Below are 21,399 nucleotides of genomic sequence, written 5' to 3' on the forward strand. Positions count from 1 at the left end.
CGTTTTGAATAACGTGAGTTGTGTGGGCAGTTTCATTATGTGTATTAGAAAAACATGAGCATCATTCGCGCACGTTCTGAGTTCGAGTGAAGCAAAATCGTTGCATACAGAAATTGCAGATTACCTTTTCGAGAAATCAGCCATCGTGTCGGACGCAGCCAAGCGGACAAGCAACAATTATATACTGAATTTAAAAAAAAAAAAAAAAAACATTTTATTGGTTAGTCACTGATTTAAATCTCTGTAAGGCACTTGTATGGGTTGCCCATTAATACTCGTAAGAAATAATTATTCGGAAGCTCATGTTCAGAATGCTGTTCTGTTAACTGCATGTTTTTGGCTTCAGCTGATCATTGAAACTATGAACTTTCACGTGAAACAAACTATTTTTTCCTTACACTATGTAGATTGGGATTATTATCTATAAGAATCTGGGCGAACAAAATTCGTAGAAAACTATACATAGATTTCGAAGGCGTGTTTTTTGTGCAGTATAACAAACTTCCTACTTTAGAAGTGAATATATATCATATTAAGAAAGTTACTGCTCATGAACACAACGATTTCACTAGAGATGTTCATCGTATGATTCTGAGGAAAGGTTTTCGAGGTTGGGTCTACAGTCAAAAGCTGAAATTAGCTAAAGAGTAATATACACTCACTTCCAAAAGTTAAGCACGGAGAGGAAAATGCTAATTTCCGGAAGCCAATCAGGATTGAAGAGGATGCCATTCGCTGCAGAGGTAGATGGAAGTATGCAAAAATGTTAGTTAACAGCCAATCGCGCTTTCATGCCAGCTTTATGAAGGGTTACAGAAGTTGATAGTTAGTGCTGAGAGAAGGTGTTTAAAACTTTCGCACAAATTGTTTTTAAGACGTAGGTGTTTCTATGACTTCTAGAAGACGAATGGAAGATTCTGACAGCTGACGTGCTGTGGGGCGCATTGAAGCAGGATAGCCGATCACACATGTTGCTCTTTTCTTCGGCGTTCATCATTCTGTAATTTCACGTTTATGGAAACAATTCCAAGTCACACAGACAGTTATCCGAAGGCCCGTAGTCGGTCACTCAAGGGTTACAACACCTGCGGAAGATCGATATATTGCTATTGTAGCCAAGCGGATTCGCAGAGCGATCTCCACGCGTGTGACATCTATGGCTACAGCGTCCATTGGTAAGGCGATATCTGCAGCTACTGTGGGAGTGACTGTACGCCCAGGTACCTTGAGTTTGTGTTCCTCTATCCGTCCAATCAAGAGGCGCACGATTACAGTGGTGCTGGGAACATGTCAATTGGAATGTGCCTGACTGGGGCAATGTCATGTTTACTGATGAGTCAAGATTTGCTCTGGAGCCAGATGACAAGCGTATAAGGATGTGGTGTGATCGACGAACACGCAATCAGTCCCAAAACATCACCGAACATCACGCATTCCGAGGCGGAAGCATTGTGGTGTGGTCAGGGATTTCAATAGGATACCGCACCAACATGCACATCTTAGCAGTTGACCCTACTTTTGTTTTAATGGACGCTAACGAACGTCCTTATAGACCTGACATCGTCGATGACTACCTGGAGAGTGAAGGGATTGCGAGTATGGCGTGGTCAGCATATTGGCCCGACCTTAATCCCATTGAAAATCTTTAGGATGCTCTCGGCCGTGCTGTATCTTCACGTTTCCCACCTCCAGCCACTCTTATTGAGCTGGAAACTGCTCTACAAGAAGAATGGCGATTACTTAATTCTGCGGTGGTTGACCACCTAATTGAAAACATGGTCACAAGGTGTAAACTTTGTATACAGATGAGGGGGAATCACATACCCTATTAATGTTCTTTTTTTCATTTTATGCTGTTTATTTTCACTTTATACATAATTCTGTTTAAGTCTTCAGTATGTCATTATCTGATAACTTACAAAAATTTAATATTGTTTTCATTTCTGTATATAATTATTGATTTTGTTTCGTGCATAAATATATATGCTACTTTCCTGCGGAATTTTGTGTTAATCAAAGCAGTGTTTGTTCATTTTTTTGCATTTTACATCTTCGTGCTTAACTTTTGGAAGTGAGTGAGCGGAAGAAAGGTGAGTCAAATGCCTCACTTACCTCAAGGGAAAGGCGCGAAATTAGCTGCGAAAGTCCATTTAAGAGATAAATTACAATTGTTAATTTTCAAACGTAACAAGAAGCACCATTTTAAATATATAATATTTGAAACTATAAAAATGGCACTACATTCTTGAACACACGAGTGCTTTCCTTTAATCAATAAATAGATCAGCTGCTCAAAAGAGGTATACAAAACGATTCCCTGTAACATTCTCCGTTTCCGTGTCTGCAGCCCCATGAATTAAATGCATATCAGTAAAATCCATGTTCGTATAGCTATGCATATCGCTCGAAACTGCAGACAGAATGGACGATTTGTTACGTCGAAAACATAACAGCCAAATCTTCATCGTTGTTTTCAGGAACCGGAATTTTTCATAGTTCTAGCACTAACCTCCGTCAAGCAGCATTTTAACTCAATCATCTTCCCGATTTCAAAGTTTCACTGAAGATAAGAGAAGGAGGTTGAAACTGGAGACAACAGACCAAGGCAGACCTCAGGAGATGACGACTTTCCATATTTCCATAATTTCTAAAGCAAAATAGAGACTCCAGCACGAGCAGTTCAGACTCTTACACAATTGGGAAAAATATCAGTGACGAAATCGAAATTAATAGGCCGCAGGACAGGAATTGCCGCCGTCAACACGACGAGCACTCGCACTCCTTCGGACAGGACTCCGTAGCCAGAATCTCGGAACTAAACAGCTTAACTGTAAACCGTGGTCGACCCCCGAAGAACCGCCGCGTTTTCCCTCCACTCCATCCCAACACCTCACTGACACCTCACTCTCTTAAAGACTGAAATTCGAATCATAGATCTTTCAGTTTACTAATTGGACCTACTACTACTTGCACCACCAGAGGACGCAAGGCAAAAACGGGTAAGTCTTTATAAATGTACCAGCACGACAGCATTATATGATTTGTTGGACATCTTAACTTCGAAAATTATATGGAATGTATTTCCAAATGGATATTATGTTCGATTATTTTGTAACTTGTTGATTCTGAACTGATTGTCACTTTTTCAATCCAAAAAAATTTCGCATTATATCTAGATGCTATATAAATCATTTTATCTACATACACTAAGTTACGAAATTTAACTTTTACATTAATCCTACAGCAAGAAATTTCAAAATAGAAAGTGTTCTTCCACTGCAAAGCAGTTGTATGAATATAATAAGTTTCAGAAACTGTATTTTCTATGATTTAGGGCTTTAAAATTTTAATATTTATAACAAAGATTTCAGGAGGCGTCTTGGCATTGAAATAATGGAATACTAATCCTGAATTCTTATAAAGTCCTCCAACGAAGGCATCCATCCTTTTAGGCAGATCGCCCTAGAATGCTTTATATTAGTTAAATATGCCAAAGCATACTGTTGCTGTAAAAAAAAAAAAAAAAAAAAAAAAAAAAAAGTATTTTTCTTACATAATTTCGACTGGACTGCAAACGTTATATTTGTTACTGCGGAAAGATTTTATTTTTGTGTTAAAATCTGAATGCTTGAATTTTTATAATACGCAGAAACAGAGATAACAAGAAAGTAAAAAAATATTCATAATTTATTAGGATATATAAACAATATAATCATTGTTAAACAGATTTTTAATAAGAATATTTTGGAAAAAAGTTAATGATTAATGTATACTACTTTACGTCGTTCTTCCTAAAAAGCTTGTCTGTTTTAATTGAAAACGATGAAACATTCTTGAATTATCTGACTAAGAAGTGGAAGATTCTTAACGGAAACTTGGCTCATAATTGTATTTCACACAGAGAAATCGTAAAAAGTTCCTATGTAGCCAGGCTGTACGCCATGATTCGAGTCCGTATCGAAGGACCAGATTTTGTGGTCTTATCCAGTCTGCTATCAGAAAACCCAGTTTCGTAGAAAACTACAAGAATCGAGTCATTAAAGAATTTGCTATTACATTGCTCGGCTAAATAATTTGCGTGCCACATAAATTTAAAAATTTAACATAGCACGCAAAGTCACATTTTCCTAAATAGATATGGGCTAGTCAATGGTCGAGCGGTAATATCGTTGAACACTGGTAGTTCGACCCGGACTCAAATTCTGGCAAACAGGTTGACTGCATGGACGCTTCGGTGATTTTCCTTCTGTGGTTCAATATCAGCCAATTTCCCTTGGAAAGTTTTCCACGAAGACATACTTTCATTAGTAAGATAACACTTTCTTACTTTGACGTAATTAAATAAACTAAACTAAACCTAAAACTGTCATATGTTTTGCCGCCTTTGTAAAGGAAGTTTCACATTCAACATCCCTAACAGTAGTGAGATAATTTTACTTGTTCGCATATGCCATATTGACATATTTTACCCGTTCAAATATTCAAGAGGATAATTATAACTCTATTTTGGCTGATCATAGAATAGACAGAAACGGATAATAGAATAGATAGAAATAGACGATAGAAATGGATCTTTACGTAGATCTTGTGCAGTTGTTATATTGTGTTTTAACTGACTGCTTATAAATACATTTAGATATCATAACTTTAAGAATATCAAATTTATGTATTGAAATATTGCTTTAGATGAACTATAAAATGAATATAACAAAAAGTATTTTTCAGAAAGACAATTTAAGACGGAAATTATTGTGCGGTATTAATTTTAAAACAATACTTTCCTCCTTCAAGTTATAAGGCATTTTCTCCCTCTTTTCTGCATGCCTTCGTGGTGTAATGTAGTGCATTCGGCGCATATTCGAGAGATCCAAGGTTCGAGTCCCGGCTAGGGCTTTGCTCATTTTTTATGTGTCTCCTCCATAAATAACCTAATGTTCTACAGTGGCGTCCGAACTAAAAAAAGGGGGGATGGATTATGATTCTTCACCACCAGGATTTGGCAGTGAGCCTCCTAATCTCCAGTCGGCCTTTAAAAGGCGGAGTATATAAGGTATTTTCTAACTTCTCACTGCATCTTTCGTGGTGTAATGGTAGCACTCTCAGCGCGTATTCGTGATGTCCAGGTTCGAATCCCGGCGAGGGCATTGCTCATTTTACACGTCCTTAGCATCAAAAAAACCTAATCACTCTACAAATTGTCTTTCTGAAAACAATATCTGGTTTCATATATAATATTTTACAAAATGTATTTAAAGAAAATTTAATCACTTATTCTTTAAATTTTGCTTTTAAAAAAGTGTATTTAATGTGTTTCTCTTCAAGGTATGCTATTTAGATTACTTCTTATCTTTCCTGTAAAATATTTACAAACAAATAAAACTCATATATTTGAGATCGTTTGATATTCAAACCATATATTTATTTATTTTGAAACATCTTAAAAAATCTGATGCGGACATCACATGACTTCCTTGTACACCAAATAAATTAAACACATTTTTGCTAAACTTCATTTAAACCTATTTCGTTTGAAAATGAAATAGGCTCTTCCATTTCAAAATGCTCATTTGGAACTTTCGATTGCAGTAAAAAGGGAGGTGCACAACTAGATGTTATAGCAATCGCATACAGAAACTTTCAACATTTTACGGTTTACCGTTTTCGAGTTATACGATATACATGAATACAATACGTACGGGCACACATCGCGCTAAAACTAGTCATAAGTTCCAAATATAAAATTTCACCATTTTATGGTGAAGTTATGCGACATACGTATGTGTAAGAGTCTTGATGGAACAAATCAAAATGGAAATTTCCTTTGAGATATGCAAATCGAAATTTTTCGCGATTACAATACTTTACTTATTTCTCACAAGTCAAAACGATGTCATAAATAACTAACTACTAATAAATTTATGATGCAATCTAAAGAATTATTTAAATCTAATACTTTAATCTGGAATAAACTTAAAATATTTGAAAATTAAATATAAACATAATATTAAAATAAGTTGCGAATAATTTGTATTCGAAAAATTAGAACATGAGGGCAAAACTTCTCACAAATTCCCTTTGTATATTAAAAAATATTTTCTAAGAAAATAACTGTAAAGAATGCAAGATAAATTTTTCACCATCATCGAAGCAATTCCTTAAAGAAACTGGAAATTTAAAGCATTTTACGTAGTTTCTATTTCTGACGCATAGTTACTAACTTTCTTATTCGGCACATATCTTGATTAAGGTACGAGCATTATACAGCATATGTGTTAGTATGCAAACTATAACGTAGCCAAATAGGAGATAAAGTAACATTTTAGCAACCAAATCCCGTGACGAAGATACCATAGGGAGAAAAACTAATTTCACTCGCTAAATTCAACGGAGGAGAGAATTAGCTTAATTATATCCACATGGTAAGGGGGGGCCCGCTTTTGAAGAAGTTTGAGTCAAAATATTTGCCGTTTTTGCGACAGACCAGATGAATACACACGATTATTTTTCATGCCGTTTCCTGAAAAAGCCGTAACGCTCGGGGGGGCTAGCAGACCGTTTTTATCTAACGCTCACCCTGTACCAGTTAAACCGCCATTTCCGGACACAGGTTCCTTTACGGAATATGTTTATTCAAATACCTTCCACCTAAGTATGTCGTCGCAAATGAGATGAGCACAGTTTGTGCCTTTTCACTAATAAAAGTTTTAGGAATATATTCATTGCCGAACACTAGTATTGTTCCAAAACATGGCTTTCAAACTGATTCAAGAACACGATTCGTGACCAATTCTGAAGGATCTTCCATCAGTACTACTACATCATCCGACATAATATCCAAACTGTAAGAGTTTAAGTCCATATTTCCGAAGTTTTCAAGGCTCTTCCTTTAAAATACCCATCAAATTATAAAGTATTTCTCCCGCCTCCTTGGCATGCCTTCGTAGTGTGGCGGTCTGCACGCTGGGCACGTATTCTAGAGGTCCGTTGTTCGATTCCCGGCGAAGGTGTTTGCTCCTTTTTCATCTTGCCTGCTTTCAAAATAACCTAATGTCTCTACAAAATGACTACAAAATGGATAATATGGATAATATTTCTATATGATCCATATCTTTACATACACTTGCAATCAGAGCCTTGTTGTTATCAATCATTCCTTCAAGTGATAAAAAATTAGAATGCTCTCTTCTAACTCGTCGACGCCAAAGCTGTAACTTTTCTTTGAAACCACATATCTTCCCGCATTATATCGATATGTTTACATTTTCCCCTTGGACAGACAAATTCAAGTTATTCACATGAATAAAATCATCACTTAAGTAGGCTAACATTTGGCTGAATTCTTGCGATTTCGTGTCTCCAATCAAATGTTAATCTCTTTCCTTCAGAGAAGCTTTAATTTCCTTTCGAATTTCGAAAAAATGCAATAAAGTACTCTCGCGCGACAACCAGCGGACTTCCATATGTAAACCCAACACCGAATGTTTACTTACAAATTCTCCGCAAAACCAGAGTACGACCCCTAATGCAGTTGATGTTCTTTAATGTGACAAAGACATTTTCATCTTTAGAGGTAATGTTTTTGATGCTAGAGCATGTCGGTCAAGAAAACAAGGGATACTTTTTAAGTGAGAAATGTCTTGCTTCCCATCAGTTTAAATCCTGATTTCCTAACACAGCACTGGTATCACCAGCACACATAAAACCAATAATTTCGATATCCGATTCATACTTCGGAAAAAAGTCCTTCACTTACTAGATGATATCTTTTCCTTTTGTGGTTGTTCTCATTTTCACAGAACAGGAAATCTTCCATTAAGGCAACATCACGGATATATCTCACCAATGCAATGATTTTACTGCAGTTTGCATCATGAGGTACTGGAGACATCAGTTACATCAGTTCAACTGGGGAGAAATTTTCAAAGGACTAGCTCTAATATCAACGACAATTTAATCCAAAATGTCCAAATTGAAATCACTAATTCGGCTTTGAATAACATTACTTGATAACGGCACTAATTTACGCTTGTTTTGGCTTTTTTCTCCAGAATAATTGTTGCCACATCTAGTGCACATGGTTTTATCAATTCCTTTGCAATAGTAAGGGACTTCTTGCGTTTGGCCACATTATACGGCATGGGATATGAAGTCATTAGCAGCGAATTTCAGTAAAAAAAAAAAAAAAAAAAAAAAAAATTTGGAAGGACTGCTTGAGAGTCAAATACATCTCGTCAATGATTTGATTGATCAATCTCTTCAATGACTCTTTCAATGATTCAACATCGTAGCCGGAAAAATTTACACCACCGTGCCGGTTGGTGAAATGTTCCAGCAGTTAAAACGGCTTCAGACTGGTGTATGAAAAAACAGCGCTACAAAATATGCGCTGGGGTTTTTGCACATCATCAGTTGTTGAAGTGCAAAGTGAAAACCAACTTTACTCAAACATTATTTCCTTTTCTTCTTTTTAACATCATGAACTTCGATAATAATTAATTTTTTTTTTTTTTTTTTTTCTAAAATCAAAGAAATAAAACCTAAAAATCTGGATCAAGTTGATTGGAAGAAAAATAACAAAAGATAAATTATATTTCAGAAGTATAATCACTAATTATGACAGACAGCTGTAAAACGAACAGAGTACGAATATAGAATAACTACAGAATGCACTCAGAATTAAGTAGCGTAATATCACGTTGCAAAATAAGACTGACATTAACAATATGCGCAGTAAGTCTGTAACCGACGCATGACAAGTAAATATATTTTGCACGCGCATCAATATCTTAAGTGCAATTTTTAAACAATTATTTAATTTATTTTAAACGAATAATGAAAATACTATCTCGCACCCCTGGTTGGGAAACCCTGCCTTAGAAAATCCTCCACCAATACATTCTTCCCTTTACTCAGATAACTTTCATATGATTTGCTATATTGAATTAAACAAAGTAATATAATAGATTTTTTTTTTTTTTTTTTTTTTTTTTTTTTTACAGAAAGTGAAAACGTGAAAATTTAGCTTTAAAGATGAATCAGTTTAAAAGGAAACCAAAATGAAAAATTAATAAGGCAGATTTTCAAAGAAGCAGCAACACGAACACAAAAAAATGTCAAATTAAAAAATAATCAGAAAAGTATTTCTCTAAGTGACAGGTGTTTTAGTCTGACTAATAAAATGAAGATTTGAAAAGTTAGACAAGATAGCTTCCGATTTTCATGAGCTAATGATAAATAAATGTATTTAGGTATATTAAAAGTTATAACTTAGTATTCTAATACTAAAATGACATTATATATGCTCCAGAAATTTTATTAGAAGTATCTACCACGATATTTCAACAATTCTGATCATCAATGCAGTGCCTATATATTTTTTCACCTGAGGTAGAGTCTAGGATCTAGGATCGTATCTTTTCTTCTGGCATCAACTTCTATTCTAGGAGTTCTAACCAGTAGTTTAACATTTTACCAAAGGCCCTTAGTAATCATAATAAAATAAGAGGTGTATTGAAAAATACACCACACCCGAAGGCGAGGTCGAAGTCATGAGATAAACTCAGTAAATAGTCATTTTTAAATGTAATTAAATGGCATGTCATTAGCAGTGGTCGGTGCAAAATAAGTCCTAAATTTCATAAAATTGCTGAATAAAATGTAAAATAATTCCGTAGAAGTTCAAAAAGGCGAATTTGAAGAGATAATAATGTCCTTATTCTTCAGAAACACAATTCGAGTACAGTATAATTAATTAATCATGCAAGAAAATTTATTTTTTTAAAGTTGTAGAGTAAACACCACGTGATGCGAAATGGCCAGTAGCGTGTGAAGGAGTCATAAGACCGCGAACTAAAATTTTTCACTGTAAGCAAAGTCTTTTCTATAAAACACTTTTCTACTAAATAAATTCTTGGTTAAATAGAAATAATAAGTAAAATAAGTAAATATAAGTTGCAATCAAAGTCCATAAGCTTTGTCAGAGCACAGTCCAAAACATAAGCAAAACTTGATTAAATGAAGAGTATTAAAATACGTGAAATAAGTACAATAAAATATATATACTGTACACTACCACCATAATGCATTATGATGGATAGTTCGCGGTCTTTTTACTACATGTTCCTCTGTGGGATCATAGCTTGTGAGTTCTTTAATAGCCGGGTATTGCGAGTTTTTCATTTTTTCAAAGAAGTTGTGTGCAGTAGTTAGTATTTGATCGTGAATCGGCAGAATCTTTAAATCCTTATGAATTTGCACGTTACGCACAAATCAAGGTGCTTTGGTAATGCTTCGAAGAATCTTATTCTGTAAGACGTTTATTTTCTGGCGTTCAGTTTTTCCAGCAGTCGCCCATGCAGGAACTGCATAAAGTAGAATTGGTCTAATGAGGGTGATGTAAAGTTTTCTCTTGATGTTTAGATTTAATTTAGCTTTCCTTCCAAGCAGGGAGTAAAGAGACATGAATGCTGCATTAGCTTTACTGGTATACTGGATATGATCCTTGAAATTTAAAGCTTTGTCGACGTACACTCCTAAGTATTTATATGAGCTTGCTACAGGAACTGGTGAATTATCTATTTTTATATTGTAGTTAACAGGATAATTTTTTTTGTATCTGCGGTATAAAACAACACAACATTTAACTGCGTTAAGTTTAAATTTCTAATCTTCACAGTATTTGTTGATTAGATTAGCTTGCATTTGGAGTTTGTCAAGAGCATTTTGTGGATTTCTAGAATTGGTTAAGATAACTGTATCGTCAGCATATTTATAAATACCTGAGTGTAGTGGGACAGGCATGTCATTTATGAAAATATTAAAATATTTCGGTCCTAAAACTGAACCTCGAGGGACGCCCCGGAAAATCGTTTTTCTTGATGAGAGAGCAGGTAGAGTGATAAGTGCGCTTCCCCTATATATAACGCATGGTTATTATTTATTGAGAAGGGGGATATAAACACCGAAGAGCCATTACATTATGACCACCCCGTTAATAGCATGTAGGACCACCTTTAGCCCTCAAAACTGCCAGCACACGGCCTGGCTGATAGATGACCGAGGTATCTGATACCAAGCACTCACCAACTGGTCCTGCAGTTCCCGCACATTGCGAGGGGGTAGAATGGCAGCACGAATTTGGTTGTCCAGGTGGGACCACAAATGCTCTATTAAATTAATATCAGGTGTATTTGGAGGCTAAGACATGACTTGAAAGTCATTAGAATGTTCCTCGAACCACTTCCTGGCGACTCGATCGTTATGACATGGTGCATTATCCTGTTAGTAAACACCCTCCCCCGTCGGAAATACTGTTGTCATGAATGGGTGAACCTGGTCTGCAATGAAGTTCACGTGGCGCACAGACATCAAGGATTTTTCTATGAGGATTATGGGTCCTAGTGTGCTTCATGAAAACATTGCCAACACCATAATACCCCTTGCTACCGGCTTGTCTCCGTCCAACTGTGCATCGGGGAGCCAGGGTTTTGTTTGGAAGTCGGCGTATTAGCCCACGCCCATCGATGTGATGGATCAGCAAACGTGATTCGTCGGACCATGCAAATATCACATACTTTAATAGAACCTATGGTTTCATTACATAAATTTTGCAGAAATTTCGGCCTCAATTAAGTTATTAATGCTTCAGAATCCATGACAGTTCTTAATATAGATTAATAGTCCCATGTACATCGTAACATTAACGTAAACTGAAGATGATTCTCACAGAAAAGCTTATTTGAACATTTAGGTTCTGTAAAATTAACTGAACACGATTCCATCATTGGCTGAAATTCTTCTTAAGTGAAATAAATTTCGCAGTTTCTTTTTTTCTTCCACCCCCAACCTTCAACAAATAACTTGTTTCACTATGCTAAATTAAACTCGCCACTTTAAGCACTTAAAGAATATTTAGGATCACGAAAATTCTTCGTAGTAAATACTCTAATACGTTCTATGCTCTTGTTTATGTCCACAAGTGTTGTTGTTTTTGTTATAGTGGTTTGTTTATAAGTGTTCGAGGTCAGCTTGTTTTAGAAGAGTTCATGGTGAAAGGATTGGCTGCGTATAAATTTGTGTAGCTTGAATATGAGAGAACGCTCTCCACGAAAACATCCCTCCTAATGCATACAGTGTTGCGAACTTAAATTATAAACGATTAATCAATGAACCAATCTTTATATTCACAGACCATTTATCAGTTGAATCATGTTTTCACCACAAAAAAGGCTTATTTGAACTTGAACAAAAATTTATAAGCAGGTTAATTTTAATTTAAATATGCCAATAGATCGGCTATCAGATAACTCCTTTTGTTAACGATCTTGACAATACAAGCATAATTTTTATATTGAAGAGATTTAGTGATGCTTAATATTTCATATCTACTTCAGTTAAATATAATACACTGAACTCTCTTGGGCTAACTTTACAATTAACTCAGCAGACTTCAGTGTATTACATTTCGCGAATATGGCAGAACATGAATATTTTCCACTAATTTTTATTCAGAGGAATGCAAAAGGTCTTCTACTCCTGGTGTAACTAATTTCAATGTTTTAATTTTATATAATACAATCTTAAATCAACAATTCATCACATTCATTTGTTTTTCTTTCTTTACGTTTTAGTCTTTCCGAAACTGTATTTCTTAAAATTTCTTTAGCAAGAATCATATCTTTAAATATATTTTTATATGGATAACCTTACAACCAACGGAACAAAACTAAACTTTATTTTTATTATATATTATATAATTATAGTTTAATATATTATTATTATATTAAACTAAACTTTTTAAAACTAAACTTTACATTAACAAAAGATGTTCTTCTATTCAGAATCAATAAATTGTATTAGAATTAGCCAGAACAGTTTGCCTTAAATCTTTCATAAAGGATTCAAAATTTTAACCATCCTTATTTCCTTATTTATCCCTTTAAAATTAAAAAAAAAAAAAAAAAAAAAAAAAAAATTGCTCTTTTGCTATAAACAACAGAGTAACTCATAAAAATTATAATTAATCACAAAAATTATAATTCATTATAATTAATCTAAATATTTACATTCCAGTCGATAGAAAACAAAATAAACTAATGAGCCGATTCGTTTAATCCGTTAACATTATGTGTTTGCTTCAGAAATAACTATAATTGAAGCTATCTGTGTAGTTCAATCTGAATTTGGACAAAAACCTCGACAGGTAAGCATCGTTTATTTAAAAACTTTATTTTCAAAAAATGGAGCAATGACCGATAATGACCATTTCATTTTCAATTACATTTGTTTATCCTTCGGATGCTTTTCCAAAAGGCCTTTATGCGTTCGAGCCGCTGCAAAAATCTCATCAGTTGCATTGCCGTCTAAGCTCAGTTAATGAACAGTTAGCAAGCTTGTTATAACGAAGCAGGTGCAGTGACAGCTAGTTCAGATTAATGAGAGACAAGAGAGAACTACTAATGTTGGCAGTATGATACTTTCTATGAAAGTATGATCCATACAACATGTTACACAAAGCATAAATTAGCTTCATTACTTTTCAAAAATCAATTTTTATGCTAGAGAATAATAAGTATACTATTGTGCATCTGGATTCCTGATAACACAAAAATTCTTTTTACGTTCTTTGCTGTATTCCAAAATTAGAAGTTAAAAATCATAATTTCTGAATTTTCATTGCTAATTTGGGGTCGCTTCTATTTGTTTACCTAAGGCAAGTGCCTCGTCCTTGCCCCGGCTCTGCTGATCATTAAATTAGACAAAGATTTTGCTTTCAATATGGCTGGTTGTAACGAAAGTTTTCCACCAAAAAACGTTCTTAATAAAGTTAGGGGGGGGGAAACATGAAAACAGTACCTTTAGAGCATGTAGTAATCACCACTCAAATCTATGATTTTTCAGCCAACGTTTTGGTAGTTTTTCAACACCTTCCGCCCAGAAACTTGGTGGCCTTGAGTCCAAAAACAGATTAACTTCATTTTGGACGTCCTGCACAAAATGGAAAATAGCACCGGCAAGATGTAGCTGCAGGTGTGAAAAAAGGGTAGAAGTCCGAAGGAGTGATGTTTGGGCTATACGGTATGTGTGGCAAAAGATTCCATTAGAGGCCACACAGAGTCTAGCTGATGAACGCAGACACATGTGTTCTTGCATTATCTTGATGGAATATTATTATTATTCCATTATGCTTCGGAACTCAGTTTGACGTTTTTTCTTGATAGCAGCGTCAACGCGGACTAGCATCTCGCTGTACACCTTACTGTCGAGGGTCGGAAGCAGCCTAACTCCCTTATAGGCCCGTGCTGTTAAAGTAAATCCACTTTTCATCAGAGTGAGGACACACTGTTCTAAAGCAAGTCTCCTTCTTTCAAATGCCAAGAATCGTTTGACAAAATATGATTAAACACGCCAACGCGAACTGTTTGCGCAGACGATAAAAAGGAAACTTTATTAAAATCTGATAGTTTTTAATTAAAGCAGCTGTTCAGCATATAATGAACAGCTAGAATTATTTCTAAAGGGGAAAATAAGAGAACCAAGACTTTTCATGATACTAGAATCTGAATAAACGAATTATTTCATTCTCATTCAATTTGAAATGAAATATAATTCTCAACACGCGCGCACGCGCACGCGCACACACACACGCGCACGCACACACGCGCACGCGCACGCGCACACACACACACACAAAAAAAAAAAAAAAAAAAATTTCAATTGAGATTTTTAATTAATTTAAAAACACACAGTTCCATGGATAGTATACACCAAAAGAAATAAAAAATGCCTCAAATGAGACAATTTGATATATAGACTGAGAAATAATTTCAAACACTTATATATAACATCTGAAAACTAAACATTTCTTAATTATCAGCCTAGTTGATACAACCATTAACTTTTTAGGATACTGATTCAATGAGAATCCACTCACAGTTCATCCTCAATGGGAGAGTGATGAAGAGTATTTACACTCAATAAATAATCATATCTTGGAAATTTTCGACTCATAAAAGATCAGAGGATCATGCTGAACAATATAACTCCCAGATCAGGCGGCGGCAAATTTTTTTGGCTGCGGGTGAAATTCACCCAAAATGTGTGGATTAAGATGTTTCAGGTTGGTGGTATTTCCATTTTACAATAGTCTTTCTTGATGAATAATATGATAAATTTTATTGACAAAGTAATTTCAATACGCTTTAAACATAAAAATTATAATTACTATAAAAACAAATATCAACACAAACATGAATATATAAAAACAAACATGAATGATTTTTTTTTCTCTTCATATCAGATCAATGGCTTTCGTGATGCCAAACATAAGACATCAATTTAGTCAAGTCTGACTTATAATTAGTCATCTTAAGATGAATATAAGCATTTGAATTTTCAGTAGTTAAGCTGCTTCTGCTCTTATTTAAAATAAATTTCGTGTGTAAAAATATTTGCTCGTATTCATAAGTTGAACCGAATGTGGACAAAATGGCAAAGCCAATTTTTTGGAATTGTGGATTATGAATCGGCGTTGCTAAAATTATTGATTTTTCTTTCAAATTATGTCACAATTTTTAAATTGTTTTTCTTTATTTTATGTATTATTCAAGTGCTCATTTGACATTTATGTTTTATAATTTATTTTTAAATATTATAATTTATTTTCATCATTTATGGGTCATTTGGAATTATGAAATGGGTCACTGAGTGACCCGCAAGTCTTAGATTGCTAAGTGCTGTCCTAGGTACTTTAAAAAGAATGCCTGCTGATGTTGTGCCTGGCTATATGCTGATCTACTGATAAATACTCAAGAAATGCTTAAAAGATATAATAGGTAAGATATATAGAAAATGGATTGCAGCAGTCTATCAATATATTGGTGTGTTGTCAACATATCCATTACAGATGATACTGATAACATTTACACCATGACTACATATTGATTAACTGGGTGATATTAGTAATAGCAAAAAGATCAGCACAATTGCTACAGTGTCTCTTGACTAAATTCAGAGTTCACCTTCAAAGCAAATGAACACATCACATTGTAACAATTGTCATTCTGTGTAGTTTTAGATCAGGCCTAGGCAACTTAAGACCCATGGTTCACAGAGTGGCCCATTTCATAATTTGAAGTGATTCACTCGAGTTTCAAAAATAAAGTATAATGTATAAAAATAAATTATAAAACATAAATATGGCATAAATGCTTGAAGAATACATACAAAAAAATAAACTGAAAAAATAACTATCATTTTTGTTTGATAGCAACATCGCAGTAACAAATATGCATTTTCATTTAAAAAAATTAAATCAAATTACATTTAAAAAATAAAAAAATTGTAACATAATTTCAAGAAGAAATCCATAATTCCTTGATAGACAACTGACAGCACTCCATCAGTTGTAGCACTTAGCGCAGTTGTAGCACTTAGCGCAAAAATAGTGAAGCAATTATAGTTAAATAGTGAAATAATTATAATTATTTAAACAAATTATTACCACACACAAACAAAAAGCAAAAGAGAGATTATTTCAAATGTGTGGGAAAAAATGTATGGATGTATAGAAAATGAAGACAAACTCATACGTACTTTATGCAGACATGTAATTTCTGCCAGAACTTATAACATTGAGCGACATCTTTCTTCAAAACATAAAAATGTACGTGAAATGCCATATGAAGAAAAATCTAAATACATTTGCTAAACGTACAGTAAATTTTCGAAAACAAAATAAATACCTAATTGTTACCAGCCACAGTAAAGCTACATCTGCTTAGCTTTGTTGAGGCTCTTAGCACTGGGAATGAAAAATCGTTTGCAGAAATCAAATTTGGGAAAAATGCATTCATAAGTAGCTCTGAATACATGTTTAATAACTTAAAAAACAAAACAAAATTGAGAGAAAGAAATGCCATAATCAGATAGAACAGTTTGACGTCACATTGAAGATATGGCCTAAAATATTGATGAACTGGTCAATAATGAATTGCTAGTTAGTGACGTAATTAGCATTGTACTTAATGAAAGTACTGATGTAAATAGCATCGGTAGGGCCACAATTGTTATCAGATATACATCATCAAAATGTTAAAAGTTAATGAATAACTTTGCAGTCTTGCATCTATGAATGAAATGAATAAAGATATTGACATTTTTCATTAAGTACAAGAGTTTACTAATTCCAAAAATGGGCAAGTGTAGGATTTAAAAAGTAAATTGTATTCAATAACAGCTCTAGCTATGAGAGGAAAAATGATTGGATTTGTTAAATTAATGGAAAATGAACTTCATTGCTCACTTATAAAGTTTCATGTATTATACACAAAGAAAATTTATTTGCAAAGGCATATAGGCAACAAATTAAAGATGCAGTGTAAAAGGTTGTTAAGACTGTAAAAAACATGATAGGAACACGACTAGCATTAGTACATAGACACTTCAAAGATTTTTTGATGGAAGTTGAATTGAAATATAGTGATTTCCTGTAACATTCAGCAAATATGATGCTTGAGGCAAAGTTATTAATAGATTTATAGAGTGTTTATGAGATATGAATATTTTTTTAAGAAATTGGTGAACAAGATCTCGGATCATAAAGAATGTTTTTTAAGATTTTTGTTCTAACAGACATGATGACCCATTACAATGATTTCAACCTACGACTCAAAAAAAAAAAAAAAAAAAAAAAAAAAAAAAAAAAAAACCCACAATTTGGAAAATCTACAAGGACTGGAAGAGTTTTTCTTCTAAATTAATATTACTTAAACATAAAAAAAGGAAGAATTTTGTTTCTTCTGCTTGTTAAAAGGGCAACACGAAAACGAAAATTTAAAAAAAAAAAGCAATCTATATTCAAAAAACAGATTTTTTGCATTATAAATTTTTAAATTTCAAATTTTAAAATTTTAAAAAGTGTGAATGTGAATTTCAAATTTTTAAAAAACCATGGTGAAATGATTACTTTTATAATAAGGCCTGATAAAATAAAAAAACATGTTTTAGATTTGTAGCATTTTCCACATCTTAAAACTTGACAATTTTAGTTAAGAAATAATCAATTTTAAAGGTTCAAGCATTTGCAAAAAGATTTGAAAAAAAAGCAGAAATTATGATCGTTTCATGAACCAAAATGTTGGGCATAACTTCCTATGAAGTTTTCATCTCTAATAAAAATTGGTTTTGCCATTTTATTCGCATTCCATTCAATTTAAATGTAAGCAAATATTTTCACACATGAAATTTATTTTTAGTAAGAACAAGATAAGCTTAGCCATACAAAATTCCTATGCTTGTACTCATCTTAAGACTGAGTAAACCATAAGACTGAGTTGTCTAAATTAATGTCACAAGTTCAGAACCAAGAAATCCATTGATATTAAAGCAGAAAATAATGCTAATGTATTTATCTTTGTTTTTATAATAATTACATATAATTTGAATTTTTATGTGCAAATTTTAAATTCAAATGAAAATACCACTGATCTTAAACCTCTTCTTATACACCCATTTTGACTGATTTTGTTCCATGGACAAAAAAGGTTGCCGACATCTGCTCTAGATAATCAAACATTCACTATAATGGTTTCATGTTAGTGGCAGTATATGTAATGGATGGCTTAATCAGAAACTTGCATCTGTCTTTGGCTATCAGCAAGAACTTGCTGCAACTGATATTGCAAAAAATTCAATCTTTTCTTTTTCCATTCTGTACTCAATGTGTGAGGCTATTTATACCATTGCATCTTTCCTATGGAGTAGTGTATGTTTAGTCTTTTTTTTTTTTAAAAAAAAAGATAAATTCTTATTCTTATTAATTATTAAAGATCAATCAATAAGATTGGAAAGCAGTGGGGGCAAAGGTTGGATTTATACCCTACCAGCAGTAAAGCAAACAAGAAGGTAGAGCCATTTGTTGGCAAAAACATTTTACACTTAAAATCATTTTATGTTTTATGTACTGTGACCAACTATCAAAATTTGCAAATGAACACAACTTATCGATTGATTATTATTAAAAAAAGTGAAATCAGTGACACTGAGATAACTTTACGATCTTGGAAGAGCATGTCTTTTTTTTCACAGTTTTGAGATGTTACATAAAAAGTACTTAGTGAAAAAGATAAGGAAATTGAGCTACTGTGTTAAGTAATCGTGATAAATTATATTTTCTAGCTAAAAAAGATTAGGAAAATTACTAAACAAACTAATGTACCTTTCATGATAAACTTATTATATTTTTATAGCTTTATTCAACTCTTGCTGAACAAACAAATTCAAAATTTTCAAAATACTAAACAAACTAATGTACATTTTTAATGTAAAGCTCTATTTTTGCTAAAGTGTATCTGGTAAATATTTAAGAATTATTTTTTTATTTCTTAAAAAATACATTACTGCAGACTGTTTCTCATCTTCTTAATGCTACATGTCAATAGTAAGGAGTTTGAATATAATCTGTAATAAATGCAATAAAGCACATGGTAATTTCGATTAAGAAAACAAAAGTTATATACATTAAATAAAGTTCACAAGGGACAAAATTAAATATTAGATCTATGGTTTCTCAAATTTGCATCTTTATTACCTTGCATTCTTTTTAATAACAGAATAATCTGAAACACATCAATACGTTTTATAAAAAATATTTAATTTATCAATTTTAAAAAAAGCAGATCATATAAAAAATTAAGTACTTCTTTAATAACAGAAGCAGAAAATATACATAATTTCAAAATAAACTATGTACAGGTTAAAATAAAATACTGATTTTTTCTTCCCTCACACAATAGATTTGCAAAAAACAATATAAACTAGGATGTTAAAATACATCCAATGCTGATCTCTAATACTAAGAAATTGCAAAATAAATTATTTTGAACATATTGAAATACTGATTTATACGCAAGATTCTTATTTACGCTAATCTAGCATCTTTGGCCATCCCATAAAAAATAGATTTTTTGTTTTTCAGCAAAACGGATGGAGAATCAAATTCTGCAACTTTTCCTTTGTCCAATACCATAATTCTACAAAAAAAAAAAAAAAAAAAAAAAAAAAAAAAAAGGAGGGCATTATTAAAAATTATAAACAAAACTCCCTATCATAATTTTTTATTCTACAAATAAAATATTAATTACATGATATACTGTTATTATTACTTAAATAGAAAATATAATACTGATGTAATGTAACAGTTAATTATGCTTCATTATCAAGTGTAAAATCTACATACATCATTTAGTAGATAACATGCTACTAAATATAAATAACATAAATCTTTTAATAAAAGCTTCTCAATTCATTTTATAATTTTTTACGATTTCTTAATTTTATTTCAATAGTAGATACCAAGATAAATGTCTGAAATTTCAATTTTTATTCAGATTAATCTTTTGAAAATAAAGCCTCTTTTATGTATGTACTGAACAGTTGTGCTTAACCGTTTGTTTGACTGCTATGCAACGCCAAAGTGCTGCATTCATTTGTCTCGAAAGCGCTGCGAGTTTCAGTGTGTCTTTGTTGCTCTGTGGGTGTGAACGTACGTAGTCTGACCTCCCGCATACTTTGTAACATGAGTGCATTCTAACATAACTAACTGCGTTGTGGTTTTTGAGACAAATGAACGCAGCGCTTTTGTGCCACATAGCAGTCAAACGGTTAAACAGCCTTTATTAGTTAGATTTGTAAAATTTAATTAACTTAATTTACTCTTTGTTGTCCTATCCTTCCATTCATTAAGATTGTATTCCCACTTTTAAGAAAAATTTTTTAAAATATATTATTTTCATTTGTTTAATATAACATGCATTAGGAAACATCAGATCTCATCACCGGATAAAGATGGTCGAACCTATATAAGGGTTTAAAAGTTCAGGAATTATAAATACTACTTTTCAATTTTATCTTGCATATGACTTTTTATAATAAATGGAATTAAAAGAATGGCCATAACTATGCTAAATATAGGAACTTGTTTAAGCACTACATGGACTGGGCCACCTGAGAACCTCCATACGTGGCAGGAGGTGGATCATTAAGTCAAAGGTACTCAAGAGGAATGAAGCAAGGCAATCATACTTCCACCCCAGGCTCCCTAAACTCAAGATGACAGACTTAAAAGAGTTTCTCTCTAGCCACCACTGAAATCAGCAACTGGGATTACCACTTCCCCAGTTGGCAGGAATGGCCCAATGAAAGCCTGGAAGTCTGACTGGTAAATGAAAATGTACCAATCGTCAGGTGGACTACGTTACACCTGACGTCAGGAGTTATTATCTCTCTCCTCACCAAAGGCTCCATCATTCAGTCTAGTAGACCAAACCACCTTACCTCTCTCTACACAGGTTCTGAGTCTTTGCCAATCCCCCTTGGTCTGACAGTTGGGTTCTAGAACTG

The 21,399-nt window shown here is 33.2% G+C and overlaps 1 protein-coding gene across 4 annotated transcripts in view; it reads right to left on the reverse strand.

Moving 5' to 3' along the window:
• Positions 1-19,558: 19,558 nt before the first annotated feature.
• Positions 19,559-21,399, reverse strand: part of LOC118185171 (multidrug resistance-associated protein 1-like) — a 306,818-nt gene continuing 304,977 nt past the window's right edge. For all 4 annotated transcript variants that reach the window (XM_085822378.1, XM_085822379.1, XM_085822377.1 and 1 more), the window contains exon 29: positions 19,559-20,030. In XM_085822378.1, coding sequence (XP_085678504.1) covers positions 19,919-20,030 — 112 coding nt within the window. In that variant the 3' untranslated portion in view covers positions 19,559-19,918. The remainder of the gene's footprint in view (positions 20,031-21,399) is intronic.

Source organism: Stegodyphus dumicola, chromosome 8 (genome assembly GCF_044657685.1).
Source record: "Stegodyphus dumicola isolate Sdum_Otavi_A_Nest chromosome 8, ASM4465768v1".
Lineage (NCBI taxonomy): Eukaryota > Metazoa > Arthropoda > Arachnida > Araneae > Eresidae > Stegodyphus > Stegodyphus dumicola.